The 24,742-nt window shown below is 44.0% G+C and overlaps 1 protein-coding gene across 2 annotated transcripts in view; it reads left to right on the forward strand.

Moving 5' to 3' along the window:
- LOC147463784 (uncharacterized) overlaps positions 1–24,742 on the forward strand; it is an 89,233-nt gene that overhangs the window by 42,428 nt on the left and 22,063 nt on the right. Inside the window, exons 3-4 of one of the 2 annotated variants that reach the window (XM_086490927.1) lie at positions 12,848–12,918; positions 12,998–13,232. In XM_086490927.1, the coding sequence (XP_086347053.1) occupies positions 12,848–12,918; positions 12,998–13,232 (306 nt within the window). The remainder of the gene's footprint in view (positions 1–12,847; positions 12,919–12,997; positions 13,233–24,742) is intronic. The other variant, XM_086490934.1, reaches the window with a different exon arrangement.

Raw genomic sequence — 24,742 nt, forward strand, 5'->3', positions numbered from 1 at the left:
ATGTGGACACAGAAGAGTTCTACATTATGCCGCTGGAAGGATGTGACGCCTTGTTGGGGATCCTGTGGATGTTTCGAGTGCATGGAGTCTTGGATGCCTATAACAAAAAGATCACTGTACAGCATAGGGGCAAAACTCACATCTTGGATGTAAAGCTTAAAGGAGAGTCAATCCCTATTGTATCTGCTTCTGTTATCACTTCTGTAATAAAGAATCATCTTTCTACGTACTTGGTTTTTGCACGTGGTGTCTCAGATAGTGATCAGTCAAATTTGTCTGCGTTAGATAAAGAAAGGTCAGCATTTTTGCAAAAGTTTAGTGATTGTTTTTCTGATTCATTACCGTCGCAATTGCCGCCAGAGAGACCTGAGGACCATCGGATAGATTTGGTGCCAGGGTGTAGCCCACCAAATAGACCTCCATACATGGTTAGCGTGGTGCAACAGAAAGAGATTATGGGCCAGGTTGAGGAGTTATTAGAGAAAGGGTTGATTCAGCCTAGTTCTTCACCATTTTGCTCCCCAGTGCTCCTAGTGCAGAAGAAGGATGGCTCATGGCGTATGTGTATTGATTACGGTGCGTTGAATAAGAATACCATCAAGAATAGGTTTCCTATTCCTAGAATTGATGACATTCTCGATCGTTTAGAGGGTGCTTCAATTTTAAGCAGGATGGACCTTAAGAGTGGGTACCATCAGATTTGTATAAGGCCAGAGGATGTGCACAAGACTGCATTTAGAATGACATTCGGTCTTTATGAGTTTTTAGTGATGCCGTTTGGCCTAACAAATGCTCCTACCATGTTCAACAGAATGATGGACCGGATTTTCCGCTCGCATCAACAGTTTGTTGGGACGTTCTTCGATGACATGATAGTGTATTCAAAGAATGAGGAGGAGCATATGCGTCACTTGACCATTGTGTCCGAACAGCTGCGCAATCACAGGTTACTTGTCAATCCTAAGAAAAGTGAATTCTTTCTCGAAGAGATCCACTTTCTTGGCCACATAGTCTCAAAGGATGGTGTCAGAATGGATCCCACAAAGGTCGAAGCTATTAAGACATGGCCAGACTTGAAGACTGTGCCCGATGTCAGAAGCTTCGTGGGATTGTGTTCCTACTATAGAAGGTTCATCAGAAATTTTGTAGAGATAGCATCACCTCTTCACGCATTGCAAAAGAAAGAGGTCACTTTCAGATGGACCCAAAAAGAGATTTCAGCTTTTAGTCTCTTAAAGGAAAAGTTGACTTTAGATCCAATAATTGTTTTGCCAGATCTCAGGAAGTCATTTGTGGTCCAGTGTGACGCATGTGGCAGTAGCATCGGAGCAGTGCTAATGCAAGATGGACGAGTAGTATCTTATGAAATGCGAATTTTGCAAGGGCCAGAGAGGACTATGCAAGTCTATGAGAAAGAGCTCTTGGCCGTGATTCATGAACTTTCTAGCTGGAAGCACTACATCTCAGGTGCTGATTTTGTTGTTCAAACAAATCATCAGACCTTGCGGTACTTCTTGACACAGTCAACGTTATCCGAAAAGCATATACGATGGGCAAACATTCTTTCATGTTCCACTTCCAGATTATGCATGTGGAAGGAAAGAAGAATATTGTGGTTGATGCATTATCAAGAAAGCCACAAATTTCACCTTTGTCAATTCCTTATCATCATGAGTTAGATGACATGAAGGAACAATATGCTATTGATGAAGAGTTTGCAAGGATCTATGAACAATTGCAAGAGGGGAAACATCACGAGCACTACCTCCTCAGAGATGGTTTTATGATGATGCATGGCAAACTTTGTGTCACTAGGCCACTGCGACATAAGGTCATGGAAGAGAGTCATGTCCCACCGTATGCAAGGCATCGTGGCATTGATGCGATAGTTAAAGCGGTAGAGACTTTCTTCTATTGGCCTACCTTGAGGAGAGATGTGGATGCCTTTGTGCGAGCATGCTCAGTTTGCCAAAAGGTCAAGTTTGATAGGCAAAAGGAACTAGGGTTTTTACAACCACTGCCGATTCCGGATAAGCCATGGGAAAGCATTGCCATGGACTTTATCTTTGATCTTCCAAGAACGCCAACAGGGAATGATCGTATACGGACCATTCTCTGCAGGTTCAGCAAGTAAGCAAGCCCATTTTATCCTTGTCAGGAAGAAGATAAAATCTGATCAGATGGCACGCTTGTTCATGTACAATGTGTTTAAGTACCATGGTATGCCACAGTCGATTATCAGTGATCGTGATCCTCGCATGACCAATTTGTTCTGGAGAGGATTGTTTGAGAACATGGGCACTACGCTCCAGTTCTTGTCTTCGTTTCATCCACAAACTGATGGACATTCAGAAGAGGCTAATTCTACTGTCTTAGATTTGCTGAAAATGTTGTGTGTCAGATAGTAAGCGCAAGTGGGAACAGTATTTGCCTATGCTTGAGTATGCGTACAATAATATGGTGCATTCCTCTACTGGCAAAGCACCTTTTGAGATTGTTGAAGGCGGCAAAAAAAGTTCCTCCCATTTTGCATACAAAGGACAAGATCTTTGAGGCAGATCGATATGTCGAGAACATGGATGAGATGTATAAGAAAATTAAAGTTGCCTTGGAGAAGACTCAGGCAAAGCACAAAAAGGCTGTTGATCGTCACTATCGTGAATTGCTGTTATCACCTGGTGATTGGGTTTTGTTAAGGTTCGAAAAGGCAAGGTTAAAGAAGATGAAGGGCAAGGAACGGCTGTTTCCTAAGCTCAATATGCATTACTATGGGCCTTTTCAAGTGCTTGACAAGATGAGCGATGTGGCTTACAGGCTGAAATTGCCTGATGCATGGAAGATTCATAATGCGTTTCACTTGAGTCTTCTAAGACCCTTCGTGGATGATGTGCCCGAAGATATGCCAGATGAGGATCAGCCAGAAGTTGAAGAACTTGATAAGATCCTGGCACCTGAGCAAGTTTTGGCACATAAGGACAAAAAAGTTAAAGGACAGGTTCCAAGACGTTATTTGGTGAAGTTCAAGAACTATCTGCCTATGGATGCCAAGTGGATGGAAGCGTATGAACTGTCAGAGTCACCAAATGTATAGCAGCTTTATCTTGAAGCCTTTGGATTACAACCTACATATGTCCCAACCCAACGTGTGCAAAGGAGGGGTAATCATAGAGCTAGCACATCAAATGTACATATGAATTCAGTGTAATAGATGGAAATGACAAAAGTATGAAGGTCTCATTAAGTCATTTGTATCTGTCTGTTACGACCTTTCTTGCGGATACATGCGATGATAAAAGAGTGTTGATAGCACAAGATCATCAGTGGCGTGTATTTATTGTATGCAATCGAGGACGTTTGCGATTTCAAGAGCTATGTCACGGGGACGTGGCAGCTGTTAACTATGTCACGAGGATGTGGCAACTGCTAACTTTAGTTGTTGGTTTCTTTCCAATGGGTTTTGTTTTATTTTTGAGACCCTCTTTGAAGTAGCAAACGGTCGGACATTGTATGGCCAATGTGAACGGTAGTTTCACCCGCAGATGGGTAGTGGTCGGCACTGGAATTCGTATAGTAAGAGGATGTCTAGGCTCAAAGCAAGATCATGTAGGTCCCCCCATCGCACTTAGCAAGTTGCTGGATACTAGGAAGTAAACTCAATAAAGGCCTAAAGTCAAGGAGAGACACCAACAGAAAGTATCCGACAGTTGGGCCACATTGATCTTTCACTTTTCTCCGAGCTCGACAAAGTTGTGTACTTTCATCAGTTGTGCTTGGGTCAGTACCCATGCAAGCTGGAACCAGTCCTGCTTTCATCTTGCCTTTTCGTCCACGTCCCTCAGGTGCTTTTGAACTCTCTAGCCTTTCTTCATGTTGTTCTTTCTGTGCCTTTTTAGGGCACTTCGCGGAGATGTGCCCATCTTTCCCGCATCCAAAACACTTCCCCTCTTTGATGTAGTCGGCCCTCTCTCGAAGAGTGAGCCGGGGTCGTGAATCCTTATCTTTCTTTTCTTGGGGGCTCTTTTTCTTTCTACTTTCATTATTAGAAGTCTGTTGGGTTCTCTGAGTCATGATCTCATTGTGCGATAAGTCAGATTGCCTGAATGTATGGCAAAACTCCGTTACTCATGACCCATCAATTCTTGAATAGAATTCGACTTTTGTTCTATGTAGTGATCTCGGATCTCTGTAGGAAGTTCGCAACAAAACCGCTCAATCTGTTCTTTAAACGAAATCTTCTTAAATGAAGAAGTTGGTAGAAAAGAGCTCTAAAATCTGTCGCAATATGCGTCCAAAGAATCTCTCTTGGTCATCCGAAGATGATTCCTAGCAGTTTGTATATCTCGTTTGTACTCCCGAGTTGGCCAAAAAGAAATAAAAAGCCTTTTAAATTTCAGCCATTTAACTGGCGCTTTCTTGATCAATAGAAGGGTGGACCACCATGTTTGAGCATTTCCCTTGAAGAAAGAGGTAGCCCTCCGAATCTTGGAGTGCTCTGAGTAATGCCCTCCAGAGAAAGCTATATCAAATTGTTGTATGAAGGCCAAAGCCCTCAAAGCATCTCAGAATCCAGAAAAAGTGTCAAACTTAATTGAGTGTCCATCTTCTTTATATTCTCGAACTTTCTTGCTTTTATTTTTGAGGAAGTCATACTGGTTGGCTTTATAGAAATGCTTCTTCTTTGCGTAAAATCTGTGATTGTCGGAGTCCAAACTATTTGAAGACAAGTCCTGTGTAGAACTATCAGAAACTGGCGAAACTTAGGCTTCTTTGCCTTTTTCTTGCCCTTTCCGAAGCTTTCCTTTTTGCTTCGCTTTTTCCCTTTCCTGTCTTCTTCGCTCGAGTCAGAAGAGCTAAAAGAACTGTCAGAAGAAGAAGAAGAAGAAGAACTGGATACTCCTTCAAATCGCACACGCTTCTTTAGCTTTCTGGCTGAGGCAAAAGTTGATTGACGACCCAAATAACCCGGGAAGTCAGTTCCTTTCTTCTGCTTTTTGTCATGCTTTTTGGCTTTGTTGTTTGCGTCAAAAAGCTGAGTAATCCGTGTATCAACGAGCTCTTCCAATTCTTGCTCTGTGAACATCCTCGGAGTAGGAGGTTTCTTGAGTGCCGGTTTGAGGGGCAGCTGTGTGACCTTCTGCCGTTGGGCGTGCACCTCGTCGAAGGATGTCTGAGTCAAAATTTTTACAAATTTCGGATCCTTCGCAATGTTGATCATCATCTTTGTCGCGTCGTCAACTGTCACCAGCGTTTGACTACTATCTATCCTTTTTGTTGATTTCTTTCTTACTATTTATTTACTTTCACTTTTTGGAAACACCCCTCGGGAAATCTAACTGCCCTGCATTGCATAGCTAGTGTGGAACTGTCCAGAGGGAGTCTAGGCGTGAGGGCAAGAGAGCACTAAGGTTGGACAAGGACTATGGTTAGCCAAAGTGGGGTCATTGACTAGCCAAAGTGGAATCCTTTGCTACAGAGGCTACATTTCAGTTTTGGGTGTGGCTGCAGTGTACAAAGGGGGTCAGATGACCTAGAAAGATACAATGGCAGCATCTCCTAAAATTTAGGGAAGTGCTATTTTGGGACGTGAAAATGTGTCCGCGTCATTACCTCCGGTATGACTAAGGGAACATTTATTACTCTGTCGCGAAGTCAACTGGGTAACCGGTCAGGATATTTTTAAGCGGCGAACCCGAAATGGGAAAATGCTTGTAAATGCGCCAAGTGGCACATTTTTGTGCACTTGCCTCCTCAAGGAAGAAGTGGCACTGAATTTTAAGCTAGGAGAGGCTCATTTGCAGATTTTTGTCACAGGTTAAGAGCTATGGAGTGCTTGCTTTCCCTCTTATGTACAGTGCGGTGCCAGGAGTGATGCCCTGCACGCTACGCACTGCCCTCTCTCTCCCCTATGGCAGTATGTTATGCCCCTCTAGTGGGCTTTTCATTTGACCAATGTACAGTTGTGTGGGTTCATGCGTGATTGCCGAGGCAAGAGCCTCTTGCACAGGTACTGGATTAGCTAGCGGCTAATCCCCCCGCAGGTACAGGTGAATTCGGAGAGGTTTCACGCCAGAAATCTCGTCCGATTCAAAGGGCAAGTAGCCCTACAAGTGCGGGAGCTCGAGGACTTGCTACGGATGCGACCGGCACGCGAAATGGAGCCCGAAACAGTAAATTACAACCTGCTGTGTATTTTTGCAGGTTTAGGGTTTTGGCCCTAAACGGTCCCTAATACCCCCAAGAGGTTTGGGGACGCGAGGGGACCGTTGTATAGGTGATCTGGCGCATTTTCGGGGCTGAAAACAGCGAATTCAGCGTGCTGCAGATTCTCGCCAGGTTTTGCAAAGTGCCCGTATGCGTCGGAAAAGTCATTCAATGCGTGGGAATACTGACTGTGAAGGATCCTAGTACAATTATGTTGCCGAAATCGGGCTGGAACAGTTGAAATTCAGCTGAGCTTGTGTGGGGTAGCTTGTAGGGAACCACAACGTTTATTCCCTCTTTTTAACAATAAAGAAATACCGAAAGGGGCGCCTAAGTTAGGGGCCAATCTGTTGTTGGTCTACTCATACAGTTGCAATCTAGCAGCCTGTATCCCTCTCCCCTTTGTTGTGTCTTGAAAGTATAGGTAAAGTGGGCGACGAATTAAATGGGTGAAAGCAAATAAGGTTTAAGTCTAAACTCTACTTCCCTTTTTGGATTGAACAGGCCGGTTTCATGGTTCCATCCCCGGGGTTAAATCACTTTTTTCCATAGAAGTGAGCCTTGGTCAGTTTGGGTTTGAAGACACAGGGGATCACAGGTGCAATCTAGCAGCCTGTATCCCTCTCCCCTTTGTTGTGTCTTGAAAGTATAGGTAAAGTGGGCGACGAATTAAATGGGTGAAAGCAAATAAAATTTTAAGTCTAAACTCTACTGCCCTTTTTGGATTGAACAGGCCGGTTTCATGGTTTCATCCCCGGGATTAAATCACTTTTTTCCATAGAAGTGAGCCTTGGTCAGTTTGGGTTTGAAGACACAGGGGATCATAGACTAGACACAGGGAATTGTAATTATGGCTGACAGACCAGATGATGTGACTAAAGAGGTTTCCTCTTTACAGGGTCGACAGACACATGAAGTGGTGAGTCTTCAAGATCACCACAGACGGATGATGATATATTCATGACCCAGTTGGCTACTGCTGTGGCTATTTTCACACAAGTAATGCAGAACCCGAGGTTTTTAGCCTTTCTGCAACCTCCTCTTCCGTCTCAGCAAGTTGGGTCACTGGATCATATTCAAAAGCCTGTTAAGGCGCAAGCACAGGTGATTCATACTGCACAGTCAATGGAAACACCTGTACACTTGACGGAGAACATGCAGTCTCCACAACCTGTGCCTAAGGTGCAAGAACAGGTGGCTGAGATGCCAGTCTTTCAAGCTGTACCACTTTTCAGCAGCCTATAGCTGGTTCTAATGGGCAGGGAAGCAACCTACAGGCTATGCTACAAGTCTTCCCACCACCTTCAGTACATCCTGGCTATTTTGGAGGTGGATCGGTATTCCAGAGCATGGCTGGTCATGCACTTGGAAATTAGTTTTACACCCCAGGAACAGTGTTTGGGGGTGCTCAAACGATGATGCCTAACCCCATGTATGGTGTCACGGGCATGCTACCAGGGTTTCAAAGCACTCAGGGCCAATTTGGGATGCCACATGCAAATTTTGGTATGGCTGGAATTACAAATCAGGAGCCAAATATGGCATTTCCAGGTCAACTTAATTGCGGTCAGGGAACACAAATGAACCCTAACACTGTTCCCATGTTTCAGTCACTTCCATATGACAATTTGATGCCGTTGGAGAGGCCTACTCCGTACAAAGAAGGTGGCAAAGGTGTGACTTTCACGACCTTTACAGGGTTTGATGAAAGGAAGAAGGCTCTCTCATTCCTCCAGCAGTTTGACAAGGCCTATGCAGGGGGAAACTTTACAGAGGCTTCAAAGGTCTGCAAGGCAGCCACTTTCTTGACAGGGAATGCGGGACAATGGTGGACAACTTTATTGCTACAAGGGCAAGCTCCGTCCACATGGATTTACTTCAACCAGATTTTTGCAGCAGCATGGTTATCTCATGACTTTGAAGCAGATGCCATGACAGAATGGCACCATCTTAATGCTGCCACTTGCAAGAATCTCGATGACTACAATCGGATGTTTTGGAAAGCTCGGCTTCTAGTAAATTCCTATAGGTTTGTGCCATTGACAGAACAGATTGAAAAATACTGTTGTGGCCTACCCAAAGGATTGAGAAAGTACTGCACGAAGACCAAAGTCACTACTTTGACGCAGCTCATCGAGGTAGCAAACACTGGCAATGGTTTGCTCAAGGGAGAAGATTGTGAATTCAATACTGGCGTCAAGCAAGGATCAACCAAGAAAAATTCAGCGAAGAAGCACGTTCCCAATGAGGTTCCTAAAGGGACTCGGGAGCTAGCCAATGCTGGGAAAGGCAAAGCTACGGCTGAGTCAGAAAAGGGACCATCAAAGAAATGGAAAAGAAGTTTTCCTCGCAAGTCGGAAGAGCAAAAGAAGGTCCTGAGGTCAGAGAAAAAATGCTTTATCTGTGAGCAGCCTGGCCACATTGCTTACAACTGTCCTACAAAGAAAATGCAAGCTGATTCTGAAGACAAGGAGGACAGGAAAGGAAAGAAGCCCATGGCTGGTCTAGTGCCAGATATGGTGGGCGACAAGCCAAATTCAGATGCAAGTGAGCTTTGCCGAGCATGGGGAAAGGTCTGGGATCAAACAGTGCTTATCTTCTTTGATCCAGGTGCCAAAGCCAACTTCATTTCCCCAGAATTGGCTTCAAAGCTGGGAATCAGACCTGAAGAGATGGGGTATATAGCAGAGGCAGGTTTGGCATGTCCTGGCCATACAGAGGCTGTGACACCCATCATCGGAAAGTTGCGCCTACATATCCAGTCCTATGTAGATGCTGAAGAATTTTACATCATGCCACTGGACGGATGTGATGTGCTGTTAGGTATTCCTTGGTTGTTTCGTGTATAGGGAACAGTATGGAAATGATTAAGATTTTGCAAGGGTCTTCGAGCAGCTAACGGATGGACAATGTCATGAACACTATCTTCTCAAAGATGGCTTCAGGATGATGCATGGCAGATTGTGTGTCACAAAGCCATTGCGACGCAAAGTTATAGAAGAGAGTCATGTCCCATTGTATGCAGGGCATCGTGGTATCGATGCTACATTTAAAGCGGTTGAGACATTCTTCTACTGGCCTACATTGAGAAGAGATGTGGATGCCTTTGTGCGAGAATGCCTAATATGCCAGAAGGTCAAGTTTGACAGGCAAAAGGCACCAGGGTTATTGCAACCACTACCTATTCCAGATAAACCATGGGAAAGTATTGCTATGGATTTTATCTTCGATCTTCCGAGAACGCAGACAGGAAACGATGATATTTGGACCATCATTTGCAGATTCAGCAAGCAGGCTCATTTTATTCCAGTCAGGAAGAAGATAAAGCCAGATCAGATGGCACACTTGTTTATGAGCAATATTTTCAAGTATCATGGCATGCCACAGTCGATTGTTAGCGACCGTGATCCACGCATGACAAGTGTGTTGTGGAGAGGCTCGTTTGAGAATATGGGCATCACGCTCAAATTCTCTTCGTCATTTCATCCTCAAACAGATGGGCAGTCATACAATAATACAGTGCATTCATCAACTGGCAAGGCACCTTTTGAGATAGTTGAAGGTGGCAAGAAAGTTCCTCCCATACTGCATACAAAGGACAAGATATTTGAAGCAGATAAGTATGTTCAGGACATGGATGAAATGTACAAGAAGGTCAAAGTGGCCTTAGAAAAGACTCGGGCAAAGCAAAAGAAAGCAGCTAATCGTCACCGTCGTGAAGTGGTATTTTCACTTGGTGATTGGGTGCTTCTATGCTTTGAAAAGACAAGGTTAAAGAAGATGAAGGGCAAGGAAAGACTGTTTCCAAAGCTCTGCATGCATTACTATGGGCCTTTTCAAGTGTGCGACATAATCAGTGATGTTGCATATAGGCTGAAATTGTCTGACAGTTGGAAGATTCACAATGCGTTTCATGTGAGTCTTCTCAGACCCTATGTGGGTGATGTGCCAGAAGATATGCCAATTGAAGATCAGCCGGAAGTCGAGGAACTTGACGAGATCTTGGTCCCCGAACAGATTTTGGCACATAAGGAAAGAAAAGTGAAAGGCAAGGTTGCTCGACGTTACTTGGTAAAGTTCAGAAACTATCCTCCAATGGATGCGAAGTGGATGGAAGAAGGTGAACTTGTAGAGTCACCAACTGTGTTATCACTTTACCTTGAAGCCTTCGATCTCCAACCTACCTTGACCCCTTGAGTTTCAAAGCTACATGGATTGTCAGTGTGACAATGGCTTTTGAAACAAATGATGTACATGGTATTTAAAGTGAGCTCAAATGAAATACCTGTTACATGAATGTTAGAGCTGTACATATTGTCAGTTTGGCAATTGCTCTTATGGAATGTCCAAAAGTTTGGTTAGTGCTATAGAAGTGATTATTTCTTGTCGGTTTGTCAAGGATACAGTAATTGCTTCTATTAAAGAGTACATGTGTAACTGCATTCTTAAACTGTCGGTTTGGGTATGCTCGAAAGTGTTACTGGGCCCAACGTGTACTATAAGACAGTGGCAAAATGTGTGCCTACTATTTTGTCATTGGAAAGTTAGTGACTCAAAGCAATGGCAGACTGCGAAGCTACCACTATGTCATCGGGACAGGGTTCACACACAAGCAATACATGTGTCGACGAGGTGTTGAATACACCAGGGTTGACAATGAGCATGTATGTGTCGTACATATGTCGACAAGTGTTGAATACATCAATGTTGACTGTGAGCATGTACGACATAGATGCAAACGAGGACTGGAACAGTTGAAATTCAGCTGAGCTTGTTTGGGGCAGCTTGTAGGGAACCACAACGTTTATTCCCTCTTTTTAACAATAAAGAAATAACGAAAGGGGCGCCTAAGTTAGGGGCCAATCTGTTGTCGGTCTACTCATACAGGTGCAATCTAGCAGCCTGTATCCCTCTCCCGTTTGTTGTGTCTTGAAAGTACAGGTAAAGTGGGCGACGAATTAAATGGGTGAAAGCAAATAAGGTTTAAGTCTAAACTCTACCGCCCTTTTTGGATTGAACAGGCCGGTTTCATCAACCAATTGTCGACGTTCCATCTCTTCAATCTCCGCCTGAGTAGGCCGAGGTGGGCCATACATTTCGTGAGAATCTTCTTCGTGATCCCTTCCCGCATCCCCAGATGCAAAGGAAGTCAACTGTTCTTTGTTGGAATCCATAAGTGTCGTGAGAAAAGGATCAGATTTCCCGGTAGAAGAGAAATTGGCCGCGCTCTGTACCACTTAACAAACTTGGACACTCCAAGTCAAGATTCTACCGCGACACAATAGAGATTCACTCCAAAATAGATCACAATTCACACTTGATTCGGCACGGCCCGATGGATTTCTGTGCCTAGAGATATTGGCTCCAAAGATTGGCACCCCTATCGGTATTTCTTTTTGTATTAATCTGGGTTCAAAGTACAAGAGAGTGGGAGGGTTCTCAGTCTCAGACTCTACGTCCAGATGCTCTGAGAAGTGAGGGCCTTGCCCACTTATTTATAAGTTACAAGGGATGCCCAAAAGCAGAGTCCCAAAAGAAGTAATCCAAAAGCTTCTAAAAATAAAGCAGTTTATCCTCAAAGCCTTGCTAAAATCAAAGCAATAGGCTGCAAAAGTAGTTCAACGCAAATCTGGGAATTCCGTACAACAACGTAAAAAGCGGAAATCCGTATGCCCTACCACGTCAGCAAGCTTCCGCATTTTGCGCCAGAAATCCCGGACTGCCACGTCAGCCTGTCTTCCGCGTTTTTTTGGGCTTGTCCAACCAGTGAGTGTGTCCGGGTCTGTTGCCCCACTTGGTAATGTGTGTCCAGAGCCATGCCACGTCATCAGTTTGTGACACATCCTGTTACATGAGATAGGGGAGAGATGCATGCACGAGAGCAAATCATCACGCTACATGAGACAAAGGAGAAGGCAAGCTTTCTATTAAAGCTGTGAACTTGCACCCACTACTCAGACACACTCTATAATTTACTCGTGAAGCAAAAATCAGCCTGCATTGTTAAAACGGGCGCCCCTCTTCATGCAAGACTGGCAAGAAATTGTTATGGAGCTGCCGAGTGGCCTAGATTCCATTTGGCGCACAGAAGCTTCATTATGCATTAGAATTTAATGCTATTTGGCTTGATCGGTTCCAGACTGACCGACCTAGAATCCGGATGTGAGAAACCTATTCGGCCGCAGCCATTTCACACTGGCCATGCAAAGTCCACTTGCACCTTTTCAAGGGTTCTAGGGAAAACAAGTAAAAATAAATAAATAAAAATACGGAGTACATATTTAAAGAAGGCAACATGTAAAATACACTCCTGGTGACAATGCGTTTCTTTGAGAGGCTGCTGTCAGCCTCTCTCCACTTAGCTTGCTAGGGCACTTATTATTCTCTTTAGGAGAGGTTTTTAACCCTGGCTTTCAGTTTTATACAGTTTGCCATGTAGCTACTACTCGTATCCAGTTTTTAGAGTTTTGAGATTGTCGCTTCGGGCATGCTTTTGTAATCAGTGATGTACTTGCCCTCAGAATCGGCACCATTTGGGGGTTCTGAGGGATTTTGAAATCAGCCTCTTCCTGTGAGAGAGAGAGAGAGAGAGAGAGAGAGAGAGAGAGAGAGAGAGGTCAGTTATTTTTGGTGATGAATTGTCCAGGTCACAAGAAACCAAAAACCAATGCAAGTGTGAATCTATCTCCAAAGGAGGAGTTATTTTCTTCTCGTAAGGTAGGATTTATGAGTGCTTTTTTTTGTTGATTAGACCTTCATTTTTGTGAAATGCTGAAATGTCTAGCTGTTATTGAAGGTTCTTACAGAGGATGATTATTATGAAAAGAACAAAGAGTTTTCTACCTGGTTAAGAGATGAGCGTGGACTATACTTCTCTAACCTGTCGGCAGATGATACACGGAGACTTTTTTTGGATTTTATGCAAGCTTGGAATTCAGGAACAGTTTCAAATCGTCTGTACGGCGGCATTCAGTCCGCAGCCCGGACTGATCATAAATGGAATATAAAGGTTGAAGGTGAATCCTTTATTGGTACAGTGCTTCCTTTACCTGAACCTTTTCTTATCTCTCAATGCTAAGTAAGGGCTAAATACGTGAAAGGTCTTATTGTAGGAAAAACTTCTTGCATTTTGTGTACAAAACCTCAGCATCTTATAAGAACCTGCTAACATAACCATGAGAAGGCCAGTGGTTGTAGGTCTTATTGTCTTTATGTTTAGCGGGTCATCTCTTGTATGTAGACGAAGCCTCAGTTGGATACATATGGGATAATGACTCATGTTTGTAAATTTTTATTCCTGCTTTCTTTTTCATTGTCAGAGGCTGGTTTATATCGTGACCTTGAGGCTTGATAGGGTAGATTTATGCATCTGGCATTGCAGGTTGTATGGTTGTGACCATGGAGGATATTGATGAGATTTGACAGCAACCGTAGAGGGATCTCCTCTGAGTTTGATCTACCTACCTCTGCTCATTCGTATCACCCATTGTGTCAGCTCACTCATTGTATATCCCCCCCCGCCCCCCCCGCCCCATTTCAGTTCTATGTATTCTTTTTATTTGGTGTACTCAGACATTGTATCAGATTTACCGCTTGTAACTTTTTGGTTGCATAGGTCACTTTGGCCTATTGAAGGCGTTAATATAACATTTCATTTCTCTCTCTCTCTCTCTCTCTCTCTCTCTCTCTCTCTCTTTGTTAGAGAGCTTTCTTGAGTTAGTGGTACCTTGTTTTTTTCATGTGCACTGTGGCAGCCTGTCTGCCAATTGAAATACAGCGTAATGGAGCCACATTAGAAGATACAATCAATCATGAAAATCTCTCAAGATCTCCATGAAGCACGAAGAGGGAAAAAACCAAAGGATCAGCATAGGTATAAAGATATGTGCAGCCAGGGAGGATAGGAAGCTGAAGAGACCTGTAGGAGCGGGCAACATAAATCTGCATAGGATCTTCCGCAAGCCCGAGCAATACAATTATGTCATGGCATGAGGCTCTACATCTTCCGTAGTTAACCAATGGTGCACACCACCAGGATAGTATCAAGTTGGACCACCATCCATGGCAAGGAGCTTTTTTCGTGCTGAAGATCTTAATCACCAAAGCTGGCGAGAGGAAGAGCAACACCAAACTTGCATAAAAATTGCCAAAACAGCAGGGCAACCCTAAGTTTCTCAAACTACTGACGTGTCAAGCCATTGAAGTACGGAGCCAACCTACAGCTTCCGGCGGAGGGGCCTAAACCCTAAGAGACGAACCGACAGAAGAAGTTTTACCAACTTATAAGTCTTGCCGAGTGGCCTATTGTTTAAAAGTTCCCACCAACTTATGGGACCCCGTCCGATGGGGCCCTAGTCTCTAGGATTAAAATAAAGCAACACAAACACCCAAAAAGACTTTCCGTGCCCAATTGATGACGTGGTAGGCTGTACGACAGTCCTGTATATTGCGCTGATAGGATGACGTGGCAAGCTGTATGGACGTTTGCAGAATGCGTTGGTTGCTGACGTGGCAAATTGTACTGATTTTCAGATTTGCGTTGGCAACTTTTGGGTCATATGCTTTTAGAACCAAATGCTTTTGACTTGATGCTTTTGGGCCTAGGGCCTTTAAAGTTTAAATAAGACCCATGGGCTCTCACTCTGGCAATCTACTCGCTGGAGATGCAATGCAGAGCCATGGGAGTTGTATCGAGTTGAAGCAATATAAAGAAAGACCGAAAGGGGCGCCAATGTTTGGGCCAGTGCTGCATTCTCTTGGGGTGGAAGTCTGCCACTCCCATCTCGTGTTGTGTATCTCTTTCAATTCAGTTGTTATTTGAAGTGCTTAAAAGTGTGCTTAGTCGGTGCTTTCCTCTTCTTGCGTGATGCGCGTCCCGTTACAGTGGTATCGGAGCTTCAAGCGTGTGCTTTTATGAAAGCATAACGGTCCTACCAAAGAGCAACATACCAAGATTGCGCTGCCAAGTTTTACAGAAATTTTTATTAAAGGAACTTTGTGTCCTTGCCTCAGACTTATTAGACACTCCCACCCTTAGTCCATTGGGCATTGGGCGCAAGCACATCTTCATCTCTGTCTTATGGGGCATAAGCTGTAAAGACCGCTTGCAAGAGAAGGATCAAAGGTTTTTTTCCTCGAGCCACCGTTTTTCTCAGAGGCAGTGCCAAACAGGAGTGGATGTTAGAGAGAGATTGACTTTTAACACTTTTCATACAAGTGAACAAAGAGAGAGAGAGAGAGAGAGAGAGAGAGAGAGAGAGAGAGAGAGAGAGAGAGAGAGAGAGAGAGAGAGAGAGAGAGAGAGAGAGAGAGAGAGAGAGAGAGAGAGAATCCACATGAGACACGGAGCGGCGGAGTTCCACTCCCAGACGGCATTGACCCCAAATCTTGGTGCCCCTTTCGGTATTTCTTTATATTGCTCAACAAGGTACAAGCTGTTAGGTGCAACGGAATGAATGTTTGCGCTTTGCTCAAGATGAGTGCTCCGAAATGTGCTCTCAAGGTTCCTTTTGTTCTTATGGAAGGGAGAGCCTTCCGTTCTTAATGAGAGAGTGCTATGATCACAAACAAAGTAAATGGACACTGTGCGTGCAAATGTATGAGACCGAGAGATAGAGAGAGAAGAGAGATACGACACCAGAGACATTGTAAAACCCTCCTCCGAAGGCCCCACTCTCGTCGGCGAGAGTGGTCTACTTTGATTGCACAATCTGGTACAAACTGAATGCATGAGACTGATGCAAGTCTAGGCTAGGTTGACGACGACGACGGGGTTGACGAGGCCGACACTAGGGCTGAAATCTGCAATCTTTCTACTGCTGTCCAAAAATGCTATGGGCTGAAATCTGCGGCTAAGCCAAAAACGCTGATTTGGGGGCTGTTTCTGTGGGTCTTTGTCATTGAAATTCTGCAGGTTTAGGGCTGAAAACTGAGGTTCATTAAGGCTGAAAACTGAGGTCTTTCCGGGTTGAATCTGCTACTTCTTTATGGGCTGAATCTGCTACTCTTCTATCGCTGAAAATCGACGAAGGCTGAAATCTGCAAATGCGGAGATCTTAAAAAACGCTAGGGCTGTTGATGTCAAAAATGCTAGCTTGTCTGCTTCTTCTGGCGATGGATGATGGTGCAAAACGCTAGTGGCTGGGAGGTATGGCGATGATTGCTGATGCACAAAACGCGAGGCAAGGGGTCTTCAAAAACGCTAGGGGAGGTTCTGCTTCTTGCTTGGAGCGAATCCACCAAGTGGTCTTGTTGAGAAGTTGCATGCTGAGCTTGGCTCCTGTTGCCTCTTCTGCCAAATAGTGCTAGCTCTAGTTTGCTTATATACAAACTTAGCAAAATTGCCCAACCTACTTTCCAACAAAAGTCACTTAAAAATAATAAGTGAAAAATGTCAAAAATAGGTAAATTAGGCTAAATGCATTGGAGAAGTCCCCTAACTGATTCTGATGGGAATGCTTATGATCATGTTGTGTGCAACCAGAGGATATGCATCTACACTAAGTGACTGGGCATGCACGGTCTACGAATAGACTCACAAAAGTGCCAGATCACTTCTAATCTAGACTGACTGGACTGACTGAACCCTGATCACGCTGTAGCTTGTCCACGGACACATAGGTTTGGATGTGTCACGTGACACAAGCTCTGGGAACTTTGCTCTGCTTCTTCACGTTGTAGAATGCAAGAGAGAGCCCCCACACATGTTTAAAGACCCCTCGCCTATCCAAAAGCAGTCACATGAAAAGCAACAATTTTAAAAGCATGTAGGTCCAAAATTTGCCGCGAAAAAGCTATTAGCTCAATTCACAATGTCACAAAACTGGAAAGAACTCGCCAAGAGGACAAGAGGAATTGAATCGAGAAGATGGGCTGAGGGGCCTAAGGGGTTAGAGATTAAAAAATCTAATCCCTACCAACTTATGGAGCACCGGTGGAGGGGCCTAAAAGCTGATACTCAAAAGCTTTACATCTGGGGCTGATATCCGTAAATGTGCTAACATGCTAACCTGGCAGGTTGTACGAATTTCCATGTTTTGTGCTGGCTACAGTTGGCAGTTTTCATGCATGCTTTTGAGAGTAGATGCTTTTGGGAATAGGAGCTTTTGAATCTGATGCTTTGAGTCTTTGATTTTGGGCATCCCTTGTAAGTTTATAAGTGCCCTGAGGGCCACTTTCAGAGAGCATTTGGATGCAGAGTCTTGGAGAGAGTTGGACCTCGGGAGTTGTAACTTTGCAAAGCAATAATAAAGAAATACAGAAAGGGGCGCCAACCTTCTGGTCCAATGCGTCTTGGGTACGCCAGGCAGTGTTGACTCTCCTACTTTCTCTCTCTCTCTCTCTAGTTTTTGCTTTAGTGTTGCTATTGATTTCTTGCTTGGAGTGTGCAAGCCCGTATAAGTGGTATAAGAGCTTAGAAGGATTCGTCTTCTAGGAAGGATCCGATCCTTTTTGCAGCATGCACCCCTCTGACGTTTGGTTTATGTGGAGATGAAGAAAATCTGAAACCCAACGTGGGAACAAAAGAAACCAATAGAGATTTTGGGAAATTTCCGACGGGGAATCTTGATAGAGCGGAGTATAAATATCAAGTGCAGGTTGACACGTGTATGAAAAGATTGGTCAAGTACTCCATAGATCCGAAATATGTAAATCACCTGAAAAATCATCCGCTTGATGAGATTCACTCGAGATGCCGCAAGGCCGTTGATTCTTCTCTCAAGACATTAGTGAAAAAGCGGCCTAGTGCAGAAAAGCAGAAACTGTACTCGCAAAAAGAGTTTGATAAAGCTCTTGAAAAGAAAAACCAATTGATGAAAAGCTTACAGCACTTCGGAAGAAGAAGAAATCAGCGGATTTCCCCGATAATTTGGGCCAGAAGTCGACTTTCAAAGTGGTAAGCAGGTCCAAGAAGCGTGTTTGTTTTGAGGATGACCCAATTTTTTTATTTGTCTTCAGAAAGTTTTGATAGCTCGTGGTTCCTCTAGTTCCATAGAGGATGAGAAAAAGCGAAAGAAGCGGAGAAAAATAAAAAAAGCAAGAAAAGCATGTTAATGAAAAATTCTAGAAGGCAAAGAGAGCCATCTAGCAATTCAGGGGAGGAGACTCTGTCCTCTACTGACAGTTTAGATAGTGAACAAACAAACAAGAAGACCAAGGAGTTCAAGGATGGTGGTCAAGGAGTCAAGTTTTACACGTTTTGTCACGTGCACATCTAACTCTATGTGCATGTGGACAAGGTGTAACTCCCACCTCTAGGGTTTAGGACAGCCTTGGAAGTGTTCTGGCAATCTTGTGAGCCTGTACGCAGGACGTGCATGTCCAGGCACTTAGAGTAGGTGCATACGCTCTGATTGCACAACAACATTTAGCATCATTAGCTAGCACCAAGCATAAACATTTTCACCGCATGTGAACCGTGTCCTAACTGCGCGTGAACCAACTCTTAGTAGGCATTTTATTTTTTAATGACTCTTGGAATTCCTGGTTGTGGGGCTGCCCTTGTAGCTGCTCGACCCATCAAATTGCACCTATATATCCAGCCTTGGGGCGCTAGTAGAAGTAGAGGAGCAGTGAAGAGAGCCTCTCAAGTACCAGCAGGACCAATCAAGTACCAGGAGGACCAACACCTGGTGTTGCCGGCAACACGAGTGTTTCTTCATGACCTTGCATCAGCGTTTTTAGTAGCTAAAAACGCCAGCATCTCTTCAGCTTTGATCACCTTTTTCAGCGTCATCATTGCCGTCAGCACTTCGTTGCCGCAGCAGAGCATCAACGATTAGTTTTAAGCCCTCAGATACCTCAGCATTTTCAGTTTTCAGCCCTCAGATTAGCCAGCGTTTCTCAGTTATCAGCCATCGCCGGCATTGGCGATAGCAGATCAGCCCATAGCCTAGTCGCAGTCGCAGTTTTCAGCCAGGACCACAGCGTTTTCAGATTTTAGCCTTTAGCCTCACAGTCTTAGCACCTACCGCAAGCATCATCGTCGTCATCAAGCATCTCAGCATCTAGAACCATTTTACTAGACTTTGTGCAATCTAAAGCAAATACCTCTCTAGCAATAGAGAGGGGGGTCCTTGGAGGGGGGTTTGGGACCCTATCTGGTGTCTATTCTCTCTCTTTCTCACATCACTTTCTCTCACAGTTTCATTCTCTATTGTTTTGGTCCATTGCACAATCTATTATAAAGTTGAAAGGGGGGCTCTCTCTCCCTTGTAGTAAAAGGAACCTTGAGTACGCATTGATCACTCATCCTGAGCATACACCATCATTCACTTCCACTGCACATTACACGTTTTCAAGTTGCTAGGACAGCCATTGAGCTTTTGAATTTATATAGCAGTTTGACGTTGCCTTCTCAAAAGGTCGTTTCTTGGAACGTTGCAAGGTGCGAAGGGTGGCATCTTACTTGAAAGGAAATGCGCAGACATGGTGGTCTACTCTGTTGTTGCGCAGATAAGCGCCTAAGAAGTGGGTAAAATTCAAGAGAGTTTTCACTTCTGCCTCGATATCTGAAGAATACGAAGAAGATGTCATGACGGCTTGGCATCATTTGCGAATGACCAAGAAAGATACTATTGCTAGAGGTTTTGGGATATCTATTTGGAAGTGTCCTCGTTTGGGAGGGTCTATTTGAAGGATCAGTTTGAGCGGCTTTGCTGTGGATGGCCAAAAGAGATTCAACGGTATTGTTTGCAATAGAAGTCTGACTTCATTCAGAGACTTATGGGACATGCCAAGCAAGGTTTTGGTATGCATGTCGAGTCATTCACCTACACCTATCTTATGGACAAGCCAGCCTCCACCTTAACACGGCAAGAGTCTTCTAGGGAAGAGAAAGAACTGAGGAAATCGGATGAAAGTTCATCAGAAAATTTTGAACAAGTAAGGGAATCAACTAATAGTGCATCCTAGGGTTCCGACGAAGCAAGGGAATCTAGTGATGGTTCATCAAAGAATTCCGACAATTTAGATTGAAGTGTCAGTGGATAGGGGAGGCAAGCAAGGCTACCACGACACAAGAAAAGAATAGAAAGGTAAGCTAGGTCCATCGGATAATTTGGTCAAGCGCACTTTTTAGGCTCTCAATGCAAAGTGGATTGAGGAGGAGAACATCGCAACTTCTCTTCTGTTTGAGTTGTACCTTGAAGCTTTTGGATTATTGGCAGTGTCTATGCTAGAAGTTACGGATGAATTTGTACGTCGAAGCTGGTGCGGTGCGGGAGTGCACAGGAGGGGAGCTGAAAGGCTGACAGTATTTTGCGTTCATGTGCGTATTGTCAGAGACATGTAGAGAAAGATGAAATGTTTGCAGCATTTTGTCTGATGGACGTTTTTAACTTAGGCATCTAGTAATCTATTAGAGATCAATGAGATCTGGATGTGATGGCTAGGCTAATGAGAACTGAATGAGATTCTAGTACATCAAGCTTTCTATTTGGCTGAGATGACTGAACATTGTTGTGAGTGCATCAAGAGTCCGGAAGGTTGTGATGGTTGCATATTGATCTAGGTCCATCAAGAGTTCGGGATGGAATGAGATGGCTAGCTTGAGTGATTGAAACATAGTGTTCATTGTGAACCAAGTGTGTGATTTTGTTCACTGCTTGCTATGCGAATGTACTGTCATGGTGGGGATGATCATGCATGGTTTGCTTGATTGAAATGTGAAAAGAAAGGGTATGAATCTGATAGTAACAAGTTTAGTAGATCAATATATCCGTGGAAGATCAATGCGGTCTGGATGTGATTGCTAAATAGGTTACAATGATCATGATTTGTATTTGAGAGCCTCAACAGAATTCTGATTAATCAGTGGCTCATGTCTTTGTAAAAGTGTTGGATTTGTGAAAGTCTAGTGCATGGGTACATAAAGTAAGTGTCTACTGAAAAATTTTCTCTCCTTTGGTTGTTTTGCAGGTGTAATCGAGGGCGATTACAATTCTTTCAAGAGGGGGCAATGTCACGAAGTGATGATGTAACGTGCCCAACTGGACAGAATTGGCGAAGAGGATAAGAGGAACCGAGTCCAGAATAAGTTGATTAGGACTTCTTCTGCTTCTTTTATTAGGGTTTGGGCACCTCCACTAGGATCTGAAAGTTGGCTGGGGTTAGAGTCAGGGAGTCCGATTTTAGTGGTTGACACGCCAGCAGTTTGTGACACACACCCACACAATACACACATGCAGACCATACAGCCAAACAACAAAACATAGACCAAAACAAAAAGCGTAGGCATAAAAAATCAAGGAACAGACACGAAAGAAGCAAAACCTTGCTGAAAACAAAAAAAATCATAAAGAACAAAACTATGAGGGCACATAGGGAACCACGCAGAGCAAGGGGGTTGGGGGCAGGGGTGTGGTCGAGAGAGCGATGAGCAGTGAAAACGTAGAAAGCAGGTATATGCACGACAACTCGACAAAACTCGTGTGGTGGTGCAAGGGAGGCAGATAAGCGTGGAGGACCTTGTGGTATCCAAGAGCAGAGCAAGGAGCAGCACAACATATATGCATTGTGGTAGTCGTAGCGTAACTCTCCCACATCACTTATACCACGGATTCAAGACTTATAAGTCTCGCGTAGACGTGTGACTGGCTATAGATCTTATTGATACATCTTTAGTTCTAGATTTTACTTACACTATTCATGCCTTTCATCATGTGGCACATTGCCATTCAAGATACCACTTTTGCAGAGAGATAGATGGAGCATTTGTAGTAGAGTTCTATAGTCGCCTTGTGAGAGCTCACCCAGATATTGACAAAGGTGTGAGACACACGATAGCCACAACTTTTCCCCACTCTTAGCTTGGTGAGAGAACACAGTCTGGGAGCATGCTTTAGAATAGTTGGTATGATGATGAGTGCTAAGAGACGAGTTCTTGGCTACAAAGAGAGGTGGCTTTAGGAGACATCATACATGGGAAGTCATGATGATGAGTGGTGAGAGAGCAGTTCTTGGCTACAAAGAAAGGTGGATTTAGGAGACATCATACCTGGGTAGTCATGATAATCTTTCGACGCCTTATATGGTGAAAGAAAAGAGATTTCTTAGCTCAGTTTGAGAGAGATATTTATCAAATGCTCTTGAGCTAGGACTGTAGGGAGGCTTGGCGACTCTTTAGAGAGCACCCACCCTCTCTAGTGATAACTTCTATAGAGACATGGAGACACTACCCATCCTCTCTTTACACGTTAGCAGAGCAGTTACCATTCCCGGACTTGGCGGAGGCGTGCCCTCTCTCTTCTACTTTCTCGGCTGTGGCGTACTGATCTACCATATCCTTGAAGCTTCGATGATGTATTGCAGAAATAGCGAGAACCAAGGGCTTTCGAGACAATGCATGTGCCACTAAGTTCTTCTGTCCTTGAACATGGATGGAACTGTGACAAGATGTTAGCCCACCGCATCTGCTTTTCTGAAGTTACTTCTGCGACGAGAAGTAGCGTAAACTCTGATGGTTTGTGCAGATGGTAAAGTCAGCTTTAAGTCACCATTGCGTAAGAGCATGAATAGTTGCCAAAAGCTCTCTCTCGTAAATCTATGCAACCCGTTCAGGACATGAAAACATCCTGCTCTCATAGGCTATGAAATGGCCTTCTTGTATCAAGACTCCCAGACTGCCACCACAAGCATCACAATAAACTTGAATGGCTTTTGCAACCTTGGCGGTCCTGTAGGCTCGAGAGTCTGAAAGGCTGCAATCTCTGTCGGGCCCCATGTAAAAGGAACCTCTTTCTGAGTCAATACATGCATAGGAGAATCCATCTTTGCAAATTGTTGAATGAACCGTCGATAATATGAGCACAACCCAAGAAAACTTCGAACTTCATGAACATTCATCAAATCAGGCTAATCACGAATAGTCTCAATTTTGGCTGGGTCTATCTTTACCTCTTCTGTTGAGACGATGTGTCCCAAGAAATTTATCTCAAACAAAAAAAAACTCGCTCTTTTTGGCATTTATAACTAATTTATGCATCTGCAATGCTTGGAAAACCTACAACAGGTGGTGTTTGTGTTCTGCTTCATTCTTGGAGAAGACAATAATGTCGTCAAAGAAAGTGTCCACAAACGATCGGTACACTCTAGAGAGAGTCGACACGGCCTGCCATTAGAAGGCAGCTGATAGATATCCACGTGACTTGTAATTGAAGGAAGATGATTGGGTGCTTTTCACAAACTAGTGACGTGGCTGCCCAGTATACACACACCTGCATGGACAAGCCCGGGGAAAATGCAAACACACTGAAATGCTGACGCTGCTGGCTGTACGGTAGCCTCGCAAATTGCGGAAAATTTCTGGTCCGCTCGATTGGTATGCCATCTGGGAATTTTACAGCCTCAGCGGGGTTTGTATGCATTGTATGCAGCTTGAGAAGTCTACAGGAATTTATGGCTCGTCCAACAGAGTTCGGGTTGATGAGATCATAGGGCTTGAGGCCGGTGCCAGTTGCAGGCGCACTACTGAGCCGGATAATTTTGGCATCATCTGAGAAACTGATACAAGAAACAAACAATTGAGTGCGAAGAGAATGCCTTCGAGCAAATGGAATCACCTGTACTTGCATCTCGAGGGAAGTGGCACTGTCCAAGATTCGGGCAAGTAAATTCACGATGATGTTGTTAGCTAGGAGCTGTTGAAAGTAAACGCCGTGCTTAGCACTGAGTTGGCTAGAATGTAATGGCTGCTTTGGGCGATGTGAATGCCAAATGTGATGCCTTCTACTGCGAAGCAATGCCTTGATTTTTTGGGTTGGTTAGATATTAGATTTTATGACATTACCTCTCTCTTGAAATAATAGTCGATCTCGACTATGAGGTAGAAGAGATAAAGCCTTAGTCATTAGTCAATGTTTCTTATCGGGTAGAGGATCCCTTTTTACCCTATGACATCTTTCCAAGAGGATAACTAATCCATTTGGTGCTTGGGAGATATAGCTGCCGCAAGCATGTCTGCTCTATAGTCCATCTCATTCTCCCAAAGTAGAGTTAAAAATTCTACTTGGTGTTTGAGAGACGTCGTCATCACAGACATGATTCTAAGCATGCATACTAATTAAATTTGTGCACAATAAAAAGAGAATTAGTCTTAATAGACAAAAACATTAATTATTTAAAAGAAATTTATACATTTTCTTACTCTAAGGTAGCATTGTAAGCATTGATAAGGTTCATACTATCCTTAACCTGTATTCCTTGCATCCATCTGGCATCTTCGACACGTGGCAGGACGTACGGAATTCTGTGATTTTCGGCACTTTTTGCGGAAGATTTGGCGCTGCTTTTGGGCATTGCTTTTTCTATGCACTGTAGCATGGGAGAGAGAGAGAAGCTTCTTGCTATATATTTTTTTCTATTGGCTAAAGAGAGAGCTTGTGAGAGAGAGAGAGAGAGAGAGAACAAACTTTTGAGTTTACCAGCTTTTGGGGCTCTGCTTTTAGCATCCCATGTAAACCTTTAAATACGTGGGCAGGGCCTCGCAACTTAGAGCATCTGGACACAGAGTCTGAGTGTGAGCGCCTGCCTGCACTCTTGT

The sequence above is a fragment of the Adiantum capillus-veneris genome, chromosome 2, assembly GCF_014529385.1.
Source record: "Adiantum capillus-veneris isolate H3 chromosome 2, ASM1452938v2, whole genome shotgun sequence".
Lineage (NCBI taxonomy): Eukaryota > Viridiplantae > Streptophyta > Polypodiopsida > Polypodiales > Pteridaceae > Adiantum > Adiantum capillus-veneris.